Raw genomic sequence first — 16816 nt, 5'->3', positions numbered from 1 at the left:
TACAGAAATAGCTCAAATGCAGAGTTCGAGATAAATAACTGAGTATTGATGACTTGAGAGCAAAGTTGCCAGAGTTTTTTATCCAAGCTGAGGTAACTAAAAAAGCTGTAAGATAAGTGTGTCAGATAACAAGAAAAGAGGACGTCAGGAATGTTTAAGGTTGAACAGCATTATTAATGTTTTTTATGCACAAGTGTGCTCAGCAGGCTGTTAGTATTGAGTGCCATTCAGTGAATGTTTATTGGAAATTTTCAGTGTCAAAGTGGCTTAGTTGTTATATGTATATTCATTCTACATTAGGAAACTGCATTTAGAATGTGCAGTAAATATTAAACGGTGTGGGTTTTGTGCTTTTTGCCATGGATGTTGTCTTGCACAGTTTTAAAGCGTAGCTTTCTCTGAAATAATCTGAGCACAGGCAATAGTAATAGAGCTCCTTTCACAAAGAAATTAATATCCATAGTTTCCACCCTTACAGCTTTTAAAATATGAGATAAGTTCTGTCACATTTCTACTTGGGCTTTCAAATAGCACAATGTTCTTGGAACCCTACAGTGGAAGATGCCAGCTTTTTAGATTAACACTGCTGAAGTTTTCCAATAGTTTTTACTTTAGTTTATTTTTTTTTCCTTAAGGCCGAGCCCCTGACACTGCAACTCTCAATTTGAAGACAGTTGGAGTGAAAACGAATTCTGAAACTGGAAAGATCATCGTTGATGCCAGTGAAGCTACTTCTGTTCCTCACATTTATGCAGTTGGAGACATAACAGAGGTACCGTGTCTACATAAACTGTTTTACAATAACAGGAAGTCGACTTTGTTCCTGACTAATAACTAGTCCCCAGATGTCGTCATGCTCTAGCGTATATCTTAGTGTTTTGCTCTTTTCATTTTGCGGAGCTGTAGTGTTTCTGCCAGCCACCTGGGCCAGTAATTTCCCTCACGTGGATCTTGTGAAGTATCTCGGCTTTAGAGATTATTACTGATGCTTATCAGGGAATGCATCATTGGTCAGAGGCTAATAATAATAATGTCTTTATCACCTTAATTATCTTTCTAATAATGTTTTTATCACTTCAGACATATGACTTCATACTGCCTGTGAATGCTGAGTGAAAGCAGTTCTTACCTTTTGGAGTTGAATTCACTTAGTGGGAATGACTGTGACCATAGAATCGTAGAATGAGCTAGGCTGGAAGGGACCTTACAGATCATTTTAATCCAACCTCCCTGTCATGGGCACGGACGCCTCTCAACTAGATCAGGCAACACATGGGGACTGAACGGGGATTGAACCCCTGACCTTGGTGTTATCAGCACCACGCTCTAACCGACTGAGCTAACCGGCCCCCATGACTGTTCTGTAATTCCAGTTTTAATATTTTAATATTTTTAAAGGAGGGGACATTATAACTTAAGCAAAATATTTTGCTTATTATAAATGTAAAAAGTTAATTCTGTGGCCTTAGTCTAGTGCTACTGATAATCCAGTTATCTGTGACAAGAATGTCTTGTCCTGATCAAAGAGCACTCTAGTATTTCCAGTCCCTCAGTTTTCAGTTTACAGAAGATCTCGGAGTATCTGCTGTAAGTTGGGCATCTCCAAATACGTTGTCTTCATACAACATAATGTTTGCCTGGATTCTGAACTGTACAGTTACAGGAGGATGTTTTCATCAGCTGCCCGCTGTTCCTGAAAAATTTGGTCAATATGTAGAATATAGAGCCTGGGAATTGCAAGATACAAGATTCTGTCACCTATTGTTGGAACGTAGGAAGGCATGTGCTCAATTACATTATCAAGGTTGGTTTTGGTTTAGTGAAGGCATCTGTTTTACAAGTCTGGTAAATCTAAATACCATAGCAATATCCAAACACCATGTATGGTGTAGTTTGAGGGACTTTAAAAAAATTTCTCTTTCTTCCATGTTTAAAATCTTTTAAAGGTCTCTCGAAGTTATAAACCCTACAGGTGCTCTGAACTTTTTAAGAGATGTAACAGGTTACGTAATGTCTTGGGAATAGCCCTGCCAGTTTCTGACTGGACTCTGGGACTGTCAGGTACATTTAAATCTCATAAATCTGCTGACCATTTCTGACCTCTTCCCCTCTATGTAGACATATGTTTCTTCCTGTCTGTCTCCATCTTCACGTGAATAACTTGCCATTTACTTTTAAGCTGTGTTAAAACTCTTCCCTGCTCAGCTATTTCTCTTTTTTTTTTCCTTTTTTTTCCCCTTCCCTACTCTCCACAGCTTCTCTGTCCTGTCCAGTCACTCTGAGCTTTGGTATTATGTACAGTTCCTCTCCTTTCTTCTCAACATACTGGTTCCCTCTGTGTTTGTCACTTCTTGCTTTGGGCTGTTTCCTGAAGTCCTTGTTCTGCTCACACTGATGCCCTGCACCTGCTTGTCCCTGATACATGCCTTGCTTGGGCCTCCTGCTTTCCAAACTTTTTTTAATTTCATCCAAGGAGCACTTGTTTATGGCAGTGCTGGCAGGGCCTTAGATGCTGTTGCTTGTTTTGCTGCCAATCTGTGCTGTTATTCTGGGCAAGTCATTTCCTTCTGGGTGCTTTTTGTCTTTTATCCTTGGAGGATTTAGTTAAGTAAGAAATATAAAGTTGGAGGCAGGATGCTCTCCTCTTTCCTACTCTGGGTCTAAAAAATCAGGTCTTCATTTATTTGTCATTTTCATTTTGTTGGTAAAACTTGGATTTCCTTTTCCTGCTTTTGTCCTTATTAGTGCAGGTTTTTGAACTTGAGTTAATACAGCAACACAGTTTTATACTGTGACGAGTGTGCAACTGGGGAAAAACTGAAGAGTTAAATCAGTCTGCCCCATAGAAATAGTCTCTTAAGCTCTTATTTGCATGTGGGGTCAATACTGGGAACTAAAGAAATTACAATATAGTACTCATGCATTTACAAGGGTAGAAGGAATTATTGCCATTGTTTTACCTGATTCCAGTACACTGTAAGCCACATAATTCCACTCGCTAAGCAATACAGTTTATTTTATTTGAATACTTAAATTAATTTTGTCTTTTTTAAAAGCAGAATTAATTTAGATGCTAAATTTCATTGGCATGGGAACCAGCAGTGAACGAATGTTCTGGTGCGTATCTCAAAGAATTCACATGGAAGAGTCAAGTGTGTCGCACTAAGAAGCTTGGTGCGGGTGAGATCTACCAAAAGAACACAGAAAGGGGAATCGTGTTTACTATGAATGAGCATCAGTGATCCCTGTTCTTAAAAGAATAAGTTACTTTCTCCAGTGTTCCTCCTCAGGATTTCTCTTTGCTTTGCTCTCTCCCTGTCAGAGTCTCTTTGCTACCATCAAGTGCCTGCATTTCCAGCAGTTCCCAAGCCCTCCGCCTCTCTCCTGTACCACGCTGTGCTGAGTAGCTGCTGAATTGCTGCTAAATAGCAGGAACTACATTTTTGTTTGGATTCAGTGCCCTGGCTGGAAGAGGAGGAGTGAGAGAGGGGAAAGGCGAGTTTCCTGATACGCTCAGAATGATGTTTTCATTTGGGAGTCATACCCAGCTGGCACGAACGGGACACTATGTGTGCACGGGTGTCTTGTTGCACCCTTGTATGGCAAATGGAATCCTAATGTTACCCAAGCTTTTTGTTTGGAGAAAAAGGGGAAAAAAAACTTTCCAGAGATCAGTCAGTTTGTCTACCCTCAAAAAAGACTTTTCAGGCTTTGCCAAAATACTATTCTCAGATAACAGGTGAAATTGCATTAAGGCATTTTCATCTTCTGTAAGCAGGATGAGGAAGATCAAGCTGAAATTTTATTAGATTTTTTTTTTTCGGTGCTGGTATACACTCTGTGCATTAAAATTCTTCCTCCAGTAGTATTCTTGTTGAAAAGCATGGCACGCACTGTAAAGAAGTTCTCTCAGAAGGAGGTTTATCATATGGTCGTGCCGCTGTACGTCTGTCGTATTTCAAAGGGTGTCATAACAAAGATGTGTAGAGAAGGTGGAATGTACAGTATGTTGCTTTGAATAGAAATAGGACCAAAAAGGGTTGTTAGAACAAATACACATTACTTCAAAGCTTTTTAAACTCTCTTAGGAGCCATCTCGTTTAAATCTATAATGCATTGGAGGATTCTTATGAACCGTTCATATCCATAATAATCAGCAGAGTAGTTCTACACATGACTGCGAAGTGAATGTTCATTTCAAATATTTACCAAGGAAGGTCTTTAAGTCATTGTTTATGAGAAATTGAGCTTTATCTGCATGGATGTTTTAGTAATTAGTTGGGTTTTATGGAATGCATGGCAGTGCTTTCACAATTTTATCTCTCGTTCCAATCTTCTATTCATTTCTGGAATGCCAAAACAACATCTGTATTTCCTGCTACAGAAATGATTGGCAGCCATGTTTCAGGCAAATGTGCATAAGAAAAAACAAATGGCATTTACAGACTTGGAAGTTAAATGCTGAATTTAAAAAAACGTGACTTGATGAATCTTAAGGAGGAAGAAAAGGGATAGACTTGCAATTTTGTGATTTGTTGGGCAAAACAGGTTACTTGTCATTACCAATTAGAATTGTATTTTTTTTTATCAGATTAGACATAATGTTTTGGTTTCTGCAATGGAATTTTTAACTTAAGTGGTTATCATACAGATAAAAGCATAAATGTGTATTAATAAGCAGATAATTGATATGGTATGTGTACTGAAATAGATGATAGTTAATACCAGGTACAAAAGCTTTCTAGCAACATACAGAAAAGATAAGCTGGGAAAGAGGAGTGGATTTCAGTAAATGGTAAAGATCTTCAGGATAATAAAAAAATTAAAGACTTGAATGTGTTGGGTGGGGGCTCATTTCATTTTCTGCTGAAGACTGTTTTTGAGGGCTTGTTGGATGGCTACCTCTAAGTGGGGATTTACAGGAGCGTAGTAAGTGTTGTGTCTACATGGGACCTGTACGAATTAAATCTTCACACATTTTTCTAAAGCATTCCATGTTGTCCCACAAAGGTGTTTTTCAGTTATGGCTTTCTTATGTCTCCACATCATTCCTTCTAGATTTGTGTCCTCTTTCCTCATCTCAAATAAGCATCTGGGTGATATGACTTGGATGAGCTCTTAATAAACTTCGTAAATCTAGTAAAAAACGTTAGGTCTGACTAACTTACATGGACTGTTCTTCCTCTGACTCCAAAAAATTCTTTTGGAAATGCCTTACTTTAATTTGCAAAAACTTGCAGCTTAAAACTAGCACTGGAGTTGCGCTCCAGTGGTGTTGTGCCAGCACTCAAACTTCGGGTTCTGGTACACTGCATGGTCCTGTGTGGATATAAAAAGTAGCCAGGACTCATGGCTTGAACTAGAGCATGTTCTGGTCAAATGCTGCTGTCATTCCATTTCTCACTCGCAGTACTGGCCAACAGCAACCTTTTTCAAGCCCCTCTCTAATACCAAAACCTGTGACTAGGACCAACTCAACCTGTAGGCTGCAGTGCTAGCACAATAGGGTTCTACTTCTCTGACCCAGGCCCAACATAGGAAGTCAGTAATAGTGCCTAGAAATCGCCACCTTTTGTGCCTGTGTTCTGTAAAAATGTGTCAGACAACTTTTTTTAAAAGGCCTGATGTTACAAAAAGGCTGTCGCTTTATACTAGGCTTTTCCTGCTTCAGAAAGACCGTCTGAAAAATTTCTTGATGACTTACTATGGAAAGAAAAGGGAAAGTGAATGGTTAGCATGTGAATATCCTCTGTTTTTCAAAAGACATAAGACGTAAGGTTTTGACACATTCATGGCATTTTTCCCCCACCATTAAGACAGATACTAAACTCAGAGACTTGAAAGCATGTTTAGGCAGAAATTATTCCTGCCTTCTGTATTTGAAACCCTGGATACTAGGTTGGAATTCCAAAGATTTGGCCTTTCTCTGACCATTGTCCCAGGAGAAATCCTTGGATGCTACTTCTCTTCTAGTTAAAACAAAGCTTTGTGCTCTCTTCTTAGGGCCGTCCTGAATTAACACCCTCAGCAATAGCTGCAGGAAAACTGCTGGCTCGGCGTCTTTTTGGCCAGTCTTCAGAATTGATGGACTATAACAATGTGAGTTGTTATTTCTTTTTTCAATAATAAACCCCAAATCATACATTTTTTCTCCTTTAGGATTTTTTTTTAAAGGAATTGCATTTTGTCAGCTGGAATCCAGCTTTGACCATGTCCAAAGTAGATATGTGTGACAGAGCTACGCTTGTCAGTCATGTGAAAGTCTCCTCTGTATCTGCCTGGCAGCTGCTTCATATGGTTCAACAGTAACACTTTCTGTTTCCTTGCAAGCAGGTACCTACTACAGTTTTCACTCCCTTGGAATATGGTTGTGTTGGACTGTCAGAAGAAGCAGCTGTGCAATGTTATGGATCAGATAATATCGAGGTATGAAAACAATTTTAATTTTAAAGTTGGTGTCAGAGTTGCGCTGTGAAAAAACCAGAAGTTTCATTGTTGTATCAGGCAAAATTTTCAGTCCCCGAAATACTGTGCTTGCAGTGAGGGAGTTGGTGGCTTCAGAAGAACTAGGGACTTGAAATATACTGAAACATGTCGTAATGGAAACTGGATGCTAGTGTCATGTAGACTGATACAAATTACTGTACAATGGTTGTTCTCATGTGACAGACAATTGGTGCGTATGTGTCATAAGATGCGTTAACGTGCGCACTGGGGAGTAAGTTCAGCTGATGGATTTACGTTGGAGCCCTAGGCATTATCATTAATGAAAAAGAAAGCATTTACTATTCAGAATGAAAAAATTACAGTTAGGGTTATTTTGTGGTATACTTCATTACAGATAAGGAAAGCTTCTTGGATTTCATTATTTTCAGTGAACGAGGTATTAAACTTTTGGGAGAAGCTTAAAGGAACAAGACTAATATTTTTAATTTGGGGCACTGGTTTGAGTAACATGATTATGTGTGATATTTTTTTCCGTTTTGTTTTTAGTCTAATGGTTCCCTAAGAAAGGTTTGTGTTCAACTCGGACTGCGTTTTCCATATTTTTCTTTAAAATAATGAAGAGATTATAAATCAATCAATTTTTCGTACAGCATTATGAATATGTAGTAATAGTAGGCGTTATAACACTAAATAGCGGTTGTTGACATGATAGCACTCTCTAACACAGAATGTTATTGTTTTCCCTACCAGGTGTACCATGCGTATTATAAACCTTTGGAGTTTACAGTGGCTGAAAAAGATGCGACTCAATGCTATATGAAAGTGAGTGCTGTGAGCGTTTTAACTTGCTTTTAAGTTAGAGCAAAAGATACGGTACTGTCAACTTTAGGGAGGATTATTTGGCAAAAAAACCTCTCAGCATGGATGAGATATTTTCCTGGTGACAGCCTGCTTTTCTCCTGTAACTTCAAATGTTTAATATTCATTATGTAGCCCATTGCATCTTGCAGTTGCTTCACAGATAACAGTGTTTTTCAGAGCTGACATTCTGCTGATGGGTACCGTCTTTGAATTGCTCTTAAGATCCTAAGAAATAGGATCCTAAGAAATATTCCAAATTCTATAGAGATTAATCTCTGCTTCCCCCCAGCCAAGTACTTCTCTAGTTATGTGTAATATTTGAGGTACCTTCAAAAAATTGAGCATAGTCCTTACAAAACTGAAGTAACTCTTCAATCTTACTCATCAAAACAAAAAACCTCCTGGTTAGACCAGAGTGTTGGACTTGAAATGTGGCTCCTCCTAGAGCAATTCACTTGCTTCAGTGTTGAAAAAGTTTTCTGATGCACTTGCCCATAGTAGAGAATCTTAGAAAAAGTGTAGTGTTGCTAGAATATGTCATAGTTTTCTCTTTCTTTTCCCCTCACTATCAGGGAGCAATCTTTTTTTCAGTAGATGTAGGAACTTCTGTAGGTCCATCACGAAGTATTACATTGTTGTTACTGTGTTACGTAAGGTATATCCATTGTCAACAGTTGCAACCAATTTTTCTAACCATATTTTGTCACATCTGATTTGTGTAAGTGCCTTAGTAGCTTGCCTTAACTGTCACAAGTATCAGTGTAACTAAGGTGATACAACTTTTTTTACCTCCTCCCTTTAAACCATGTCAATAAAAGTAAATATCTGATCGTGAAGTAGTAATAGTATAATAGTTGTTGGAAGGTATTGAATAAAACCCTTGCTAAACTCCCAAAACACATGAACAAACATTAAACGTGAGGGTTTCAAACTCTATTGCAAGAGGGTTTGTGTTTTTTGTTTTTTTTTCAAAAGTCCTCAATATTTTAAGTGCCCCATCTGGATTGCTACTGTTTCTGGTATTCCTAATGAAAGAATCCAAGCCTTTACTGAATAGCAGAACATGTTAAATTACTGATGGTTTAGTGCTTGATGGTAGGACACAGGGAGAGACTGACTTTCTTTTCATAATTATAAAGGTGGTGCCCTTAAAGGAAATAACAAGTTTTCATTAATTTCTCTGATAAAAATTAAGTGTGCAGTGACTTAGGCCCTCTCAGATACTTATTAACTCACCTTCACCTTTGTCTGCTTCTAAGGGTTGACTCTTTTTTAGGTTATGTGGCTGATGTGGTAAATCTATATCATCAAATATGCTGCTCTAAGTATTTGCTGACTGAATCACAAAGGCACAAAATACCCTATAATTCATAGTGGTCATCTTTGGAAATGCAGCTAATGAGAATAACTGCACAGGCTTGGAGAACTGCAAAGGTGACCATTCAGTGTCAAAATACACTAGTCTGCTTAGGAGACTACAGGAGGTTGAGTATTTCATACAGATGACAAACAGCGACGTATTCATTTTACCACAAATTATCGTTGTCAGTGGCTCCCTCAAGTCTGAAAGAAATACAGTAATAAAGCTTCAATTCAGCAAAGTGCTAAAGGACAAGCATAAGATCTATTGAAGTCAGTAAGACTTAACGCAAATGCTTAAGTTCTTGGCACACTGGGAATAAACAGCTGAACTAAGATCTTGGGGCACTTCAGTTTCATTTAATTCAACTTCATGCCTTATCTTTAAATGTTCTAAGAAAAGATCTCTGGGTAATGTATTGTTTTCAGATGGTGTGCTTACGAGAGAGAGAGCAACGCATTCTTGGCCTTCATTTCATCGGACCAAATGCAGGCGAAGTTATTCAAGGATTTGCTCTTGGAATCAAGTAAGTACAAAAGAATGTCTCCAGCTTCTAAAGCCTGCATTTTAAGTTATTCTAAGATTATAAAAGATAGTTGCCTAGTTTTGGCAACACTATAAAGAATCCATGCTTTTTGTTACTTTTATGTTGTAGCATTGCACATATTTTCACTAAAAATACTGCAGTTCTTCATTAGGATGTGCTGGATTTAGTTACTGTAATACTGGATATAGTTAAGGAAGAACTGAGGAAAATACATTGTTGGCTTGCTGTAGTTAAAGCAAAAAATAAAATTGTGCATTAACTTACTAAGTTTTTGCAGAGTGTAGCTTCTTTTTGCATTCTATGCACAGGATAGGATATATATAGGGTATATATATTGCACCATACGGTTTTGCAAGTCCCTTCTTTAAAAGGGTATGTGTGCTTTTCATAAAATCCTTTCTTTACACCCGCATTTTCTTTTCTAATCTCATCTTAAAATATGCATAGCAATTGCTCCTCAAAAGCTCTGCAAGGACCTGCATGAATTTTTATATTTCTGTGATATAAGCTAATCATAGTATGGTAAGGAAAGAAAGAAACTTCTGTAGGCTGGTGGGAGAGGGGAAGGTGCTTTTGCCTGGAACTATCTAATAATTGCAATAACAAAGTTACCCAAGTAAGTGAACCTTTGTGATCTGATCTTTTCTCAGATCTTCTCAAATACTAATATAGAAATCCTCCTGTTGAAGTAGTAAGGAATGATTCTCTGATTAAATGGAGTCTTTCTGCTATGCCTTCTGTGTGCTACACTTACTTCTTATTTGTTTTTTCATTTCCTTTCTTATTGCTGATTCATGTCTTCAGAAATGTTGATATGTATATTTACATTACTAAATTATAGTTTTTAACTGCTCTTTGAAGAAAGTAGGCCAAGACACAACGAATTGTCCCCAATTGTGGTGTTAGTTCATTCTCCTGAATATCATCACCATATTGCAGTTTTACTCCTCCAGTTGTGAGTGACTAGCATAAATGAAAAGCAGAAAGGATTAAGGCGGCAGGACCGCAAGGATCATGTGAGGAATATCTTGGAAATCACTGATTGCAGTGTACCCTCAGTACACATTTTCAACATGTGTTTGTAGTCCATTAATTGCCAGTGGTATAGATTCTAGAACTACATTTTTTGGTATGTCATTGTTTTGAAGTTTAATCCAAAATAACCAGTGAAAAGGAAGCACATGAAACTGGAGTGCTTTTCTGCTTTGCCTGAGGGAAATTAAAACTTTAGCCACAGTAAGAGGTTTTCAGCAGGTCAGATTCTTGTATTGGTTTCTGTTGTATTTCACAAATGCAGAGCTTTTGATGCAGAACACCCACTGTTAAGAGCTGCTGTTCTCCTTTATCAAGTATTAGGTCTTACTTCAGCCTCTGCAAAGGATGATTTTCCATTTTGCCTCCCCACTTAGCACTCCAGTAACATTTGTGCTCAGCAATGACTTTCCGCTTGTCGGTGCTTTTTTTGGATGTAGCTGGGTACACGAGAAGACATCTGTGGCTCTTGTCACTGTATTTTGTAGAGGGAGAGAATGTTATCCCGTAGAGAGCTTGAAACAATTCTTAAATTTAGAGCCTTTTCAGCTATTCTTACAGCATGACCTGCCAGGAGTAGCAGCTCAAAGCAAAGTCATCAAGTCTAAGAATGTTATTGGACAAGTAGAGGAATTAAGCAAGTGGTATTTTAGCTCAGGCTTTTTTAGTGTGGTTTTGTTTTGTTTTTTCCAATGAGATTTTTTTTTTTCCTGCTGCTTATATCGTTGATCATTTCAGTGTAAGCACTAGACTTTCTCCAAGATCATGGAAGAATATTCTGTTATTACCTCCTTCAGCCGATTTTTCCAGCAGTCCTAATTAAAATACTCTTCCTCCGTATGTATGTGTGTTTTTCCATCTGAAGTCAGAGTTAGTGAAACACACATGTATGTACAAGAAAAGCTGAAGGCTGCAGTTTTGTCATATGTTTTTGCCAAACTTGGTTGTGACTTGGGGCAAATTGCTTAATTCTGTCTACCTCAACTCTTAAGACAATTCTTCCCAACCTAACAGTGTTGTGAAGCTGGACATTTAAATGTTGTGTAAGTGCCTGAGAAATAATTGACAATGTCATCTGAAGAATAAATGCAACTCCTCTACCTGATAAAATGGGCAAGGGCAGAGTTACTTCGATGTTTCAGGACATTCCAGCAGCTTCAGGTGAATAGTGTTTGACTTTGTGGGTCTCTTTGTAGATGCGGAGCTACATATCCCCAGCTAATGAAGACAATTGGCATTCACCCTACCTGCGCTGAAGAAATTACCAAGCTGCACATCACAAAGCGTTCTGGCTTGGATGCAACAGTCACAGGCTGCTGAGGTTAAATACCATCCCTGGAAAGGAGGAAAAAAAGCACAAAATATGTATGTATGGAAACGGAGCACTTGTTGAAACAGCTTTAATGGTTCAATGATTCAAGTTCCAGGAATCTTTCTCGTTCTCCCTATAGACACCTTTTTCTCACAGCCAAACAAGGAAGTTGTCCTTACACCATCACAATTCTGAAAGTAATGCAGTCCTGCTGTAACAACTGTCTTTCTTTCGAAGTGCCTATAACTCTTCTCTCGCTGGGAATAATCACAATTTCATGTATATAAATACAACCAAAGCCAGTGACATCTGAGGCCATCTAGAAATTCAAGTGACCACTGTTTAATTTGTCTGTTGGCATGGCTGACTGCCAAGAGAAGCATCTCAGATAATGCTCATACAAATTCTGGGAGTCAGACAGGGTCTTCGTTAGAATTTCGGTGATGATGCTTTCTCCTGAGTGCTTGGGTAGCTCATTGCCAGTTCCAGTTGTGAACAGTGATGCTCTGTACTCACTAGTGATGGCTGAGAATGAATGGGCTCAGAGGTACTAAGGAAAGAACTGAATTTTATGATGACTTCTCTATCTACTCTTGAAATTTCTAGTTTCGTTCAGTTCAAATTAAATTGACACATCTCACAAATAACTGCTTGAACGCCATAGAGTAAGCAATATTGAAAAGTAGAATCAAAACCACTCATAATCCAGCTCTTGCATCATTTTCTGTTTCATAGGATGCAGAAATCTGGCTGACACAGTGATGTATTTGTTGGTTTGTTTTTAAAATTTTCTCGCTGATGAGCTGGATGCTACATCTGAATGAATTTAGGTCTGACTTTAATAAAACATGTTACTGAAGGAATCTATGTTAGACAGTGATCTAGAAAATAAATGGTCCTGCTCAGAACAAAGATAGAGAATAATAATCTGCAAGGGTTTTTTTTTGTTTTTTTGTTTTTAATTGTTGGCCAGAATGAGAAAGGATTGCTCTGTTGCAAATTTCTGCTTATTTTCCTCCTATCCAGAAGGGGGAGATGCTGGCTAACTTGTGACAGTGAAGAAAGAGCAATCTGATAGTGAAGCTGGTTCTGCAGGATCTTGTTAAATAGGTAGCCTGACAAAGGTAAACACAAAACAAACTGTTGAATTTAAATCCATGTTGTGGTTGCCAACATTTTGATATGCATAGTCACATCGTTTCTTGCACCCTTTACAGTAGAACAGTGCATGTAGAAAAAGATGTCAGCCTGAGGTGAAACAAAAGGTATCCTTTTTATCAGTGTTTTTATGCGCGAGATTTGTTATCCTTGTAGCTGTCCTTCTGCTTGTTGCACAGTTTGGAAAAATAGTCTTATGGTCATGTGTATTTTTGCTATTTTTAACTGAATTGCTATTTCACTGCTGCAGCATGCAACACGGACAAATGGTATATTTCAAGTGTGAAATCTTTTTTGCCATGAGAATTGTCCCTGTCAGAGAAACTATTAGACAAACAGTGATTAGAACGTCCTTCTAAAATATGATGGAACAGCATTTATCGCATTCTCATTGATACTAGAATACTCCATTTTCAAAAATCTGTTCTGACTTAAACAACAAAAGAAATCTTTAATGCTTTATTTACAAAGTTTCCCGATCTTTGGTCTGTGGTTTTGGTCTGTAAAAGAGGAAGGAGCAATACAGTCTGACTGCGAGCGGCATTCCCTATCGGATCTGCTGATGCCATTTTTCATCTGTGAAGTCATCCATAAGCTTGTAGTTGAGAAGAAATACTTTGAGCGGAGGTGTAGTTTAAACACTGCCTGGATATTGCAACTGCCTTTAGAAGAAATGATTAAATTTTTATATCTGTATATAAATATGTGCATTACCTGCACATTCAGAAGTTCTCATTTCCTTTAATAAAGGTCTGAAGAGTATGATACCGCCAAAAACTCTACTAGATTTTCCCAGCTGTTTAAAAAAAAAAAGTTCATAGGAAATTGGGGGATTTTTTTTAAAATGTTTTACTTAGTATTTCAAAACATTGAGATACTGAATAGCTCGGTCTACAGAGATTTTGCTGTGAGAAACATCCCACCTTTGACTAAACTATAATGTGTATGGAAGCAAGATTTTTGTACTCATAAATGAAAACATTGATGTTTAGCCATGTGAAAGCTGCTTCTCTTCTCTGTCCTACTAATGCATGCAGTGAACTGTCTGCCCCTACCGACAAATCGGTGGGAAGATGAATTAATTTCATTCATCGTAAAGTTCAAAACACCGATTTGAAACAAGTAAAGAGATCTCAAGGAAAGGTGTTCTCAGCATTATCTAGGCTGTGAAACTCAGGCATGTCATCGTTCTCTTGGCTTTAGAATTGCTGAGTGGACTGCATGAAAATTAATCCTTTATCTTGAACAGCAGCCTAGTTCTGTTTCTCATTTAGTGGAAAACGTTGTTGCCCCCCTGAAGTAAAACTCATCACACCTTCACACCTACATAACCCCAGTGTCAGAATCAGCAGCAAGACAGAATAGTGACAACTGCTGTGATTGTGCTTTTTTTCCTGAAGGATTCACCAGGGATGGTCCTCAAGAATTTTTTTTAAAGGCCTGACTAATGTCAGTTGAAATGACTGATGTACGCTGCAAATTACTGATTATATGTGATAGTGTTTAAGGAAAAATAATAAATGTTTAGTCAGGCTTCTCAGGATGCCAGCTGATGAGGACTTGTTTGTCAAGCCATACCATGGTGCAAACAAGTCTGAGCATTGCTGGGTCCCTCATATGTATGATCTCAGTATTTGTTGTGTTGTGAATTGATGAATTAATAAATATTTTTTTCTAGTAAATGTTTGATTGTATTTTTTTTTTATTTTGTATATATGACTTCTATTTTCAAAAGATTTCTTTTTTGATCTTAACACTGTTTCTCTTGGTTGAGGTGTATGTTAAGGAAACAATGAAGGAGACAGACCTTTTAAAAAGGAAATGTTTTTACCTCTCTGTCTCTGATGCGTAAACTGAATAGCTATGGAGATTATTCCAGGCTGGATAACCTTATTATTTTAAATTTTAAAGAACGTCTTGACTTGGTAAGTATATTTTCAAGTACTCTCCTGTTTATTCCAGCTAATGTGGTCTAACAGGTATATTTACGGTCTGTGGTTGACATTGCTTTACTCTGCAAGAGTAAACTCCCTTAAAATACAGTGCAGTCAGGGTATTATACAGGGCTGAAATATTCTACATCAACTCTGAGTTTTAAGCTAGAACATGTAGTGGAAAAAATACATTGCAGGAAAGCCAATTAGTAGCTATGAGTACTGTTAGGTAAAAATGTTGGAAAATTAATTAGGAAATTACTAGGAAAAAATATTTTTAAACCCTGACAAACCTCTATCAGAAAAGAAAGGGACTATATTGTTCAAATTTATCTCAATTTTCTTATTTTGGTGAGAGGTTCCCGTTAAGGCAGGTGATGCTGAGCTTCTGAAATAGGCTGGTTTAATATTACCTCAGTATGTGCCCTGAATTTGATGCTGAGAAAGAATATTAACTTTATTGTATCTAAAGGCATTTTTATTATTTCTGCATTTTTAATCAGTTTTAATTTCCTGGAATATTTCATTGCAGGTTCTAACTAATTAAGATAGCTAGAAACAGTGGCTAAAAAAGGGGAATAAGGTAAGGATAATTCTTGATGCTACTTTCACCTTATTTTCATACACCACTTAATGCTGAAACAAACAAGAATAACAGACAAGCATATAGACAATAATGTTTATAAATTAGGAATCAAATATACTGCATTACTTACATTATACCTAATGTTAGCTTGTTCTCAAAGCTGTGTTATTGTGTACAATTAAGTTTGCCTTTTCCCATTTATGCGTGCACTGCATGTCATTATACCTACTGGAAAATGTTTCTAATTTAGATTATTTCAAACCAAGAGCTGGAAAAGATATTTCAGTATAGCAGATACACTTGGACACTTTTGGTTTGTTTTGTTGCTAGCACAGTCATTATGATAAAAACATAAATACACTGCACTATGGCATTTCTAACCAAAACAGTTGCATATTGTGCAGACTTTTCAGTTTGAAGGCTTCTCTTCAGAGGCTCAAGCCTTTCCAGCAAAGTAGGCAATTTTGTGCCTGTATAAATTGCCATTTGTCTAAATCCTGGTGAAATCAATGTACTCAAAGTTAATGTTAGCCATTAATTTCAGTGGGATGCAAGTATGTTTTAAGTGCTTTATTAAAGGGGAATCAATATAAGCATATGCCAAAACGTCTTTCATTATTACAGTTGGGGAACAGACTGCAATTATGATTCAAAACATAAAAGGTACAATGGACTTCTATGATTAGGCAATGAAATATGCCTTTAATAAGCCTAGTGCAGACAGTTTGTTTTGCAATAAGTAAACTTGTATAAAATTCATTGACTTTTTCATTCTTTCAGATCTGTGTGCTCACTTTTAAGAGAGGTTTTTCAGTTTTATGCACAAAGTTTTCCTGATGTTCTTCCAGCAGAAGGGCTTGGTTTGCATGCATTTATTCTAATGCCAAACTTGAATTTTACTGGCAAAAGAGGAAACAACAGAACAGACCTATTTTTTCCAGGCCAGCATGCAACAGATATGGTGTAATTAACTGATTTTTTAAAAATGGAGTATTTCTGTCCACTACACGTCAAATAGCTAATTATGTTTCTGTTGTGGCACTCAAAGTTAATATTGTCAGCTCTTCTTAGTTCTAATCCTCTGCACTGAGTTTTGATGGGCCAGGTGAAATATCCCCTTCAGCACCTTACTGCAATTCTTGTCAATCATCTTGCCATGAAAAACATGCATATTACAAAGGCTTTGGCAACACTGCATCTGATTTCAGTCTTTAATCTTACATGCACCTTAAGAAAACACCATTTCAACTGCTGACGTTCTGTTTGGGACGTGAATGGATCCTCTTTGCTGTGGGAAACAAAAGAAAATGATCTAATCTTTAATGGAAATAATGGAACGCTTTGGCCATTGCAGTATAAAGCCTTAGTACTAAACCACTGACCTAGGAAGAAAACAATTAGGATGGTGAGCTGGTGTAGATATTGAGGAGAATACCTCATCTGAATAAGTAAGAAAATGCATATTTATTTATTTATTCATTGTGTAATTGTGAAAGGCCTCATTTCAAGTCTTGTTAGAGTTAAGAGGGTGTCTTTTTTTGGTTTTGTTTGACTTTCTTTGCCATGATTGCTCTTCGCT

General features: G+C 37.4%; 1 protein-coding gene across 1 annotated transcript in view; it reads left to right on the top strand.

Moving 5' to 3' along the window:
* Window positions 1–11567, top strand: part of TXNRD2 (thioredoxin reductase 2) — a gene marked incomplete at its 5' end in the record, with an annotated part of 29701 nt that extends 18134 nt beyond the window's left edge. The window contains 6 exons of the mRNA XM_009874187.1: window positions 636–772; window positions 6004–6099; window positions 6334–6426; window positions 7198–7269; window positions 9097–9194; window positions 11444–11567. Of these exons, the coding sequence (XP_009872489.1) occupies window positions 636–772; window positions 6004–6099; window positions 6334–6426; window positions 7198–7269; window positions 9097–9194; window positions 11444–11567 (620 nt within the window). The remainder of the gene's footprint in view (window positions 1–635; window positions 773–6003; window positions 6100–6333; window positions 6427–7197; window positions 7270–9096; window positions 9195–11443) is intronic.
* Window positions 11568–16816: the final 5249 nt, after the last annotated feature.

Source organism: Apaloderma vittatum, unplaced genomic scaffold (assembly GCF_000703405.1).
Source record: "Apaloderma vittatum isolate BGI_N311 unplaced genomic scaffold, ASM70340v1 scaffold13760, whole genome shotgun sequence".
Classification (NCBI taxonomy): Eukaryota; Metazoa; Chordata; class Aves; order Trogoniformes; family Trogonidae; genus Apaloderma; species Apaloderma vittatum.
This window is presented reverse-complemented; position numbering and strand designations above follow the sequence as displayed.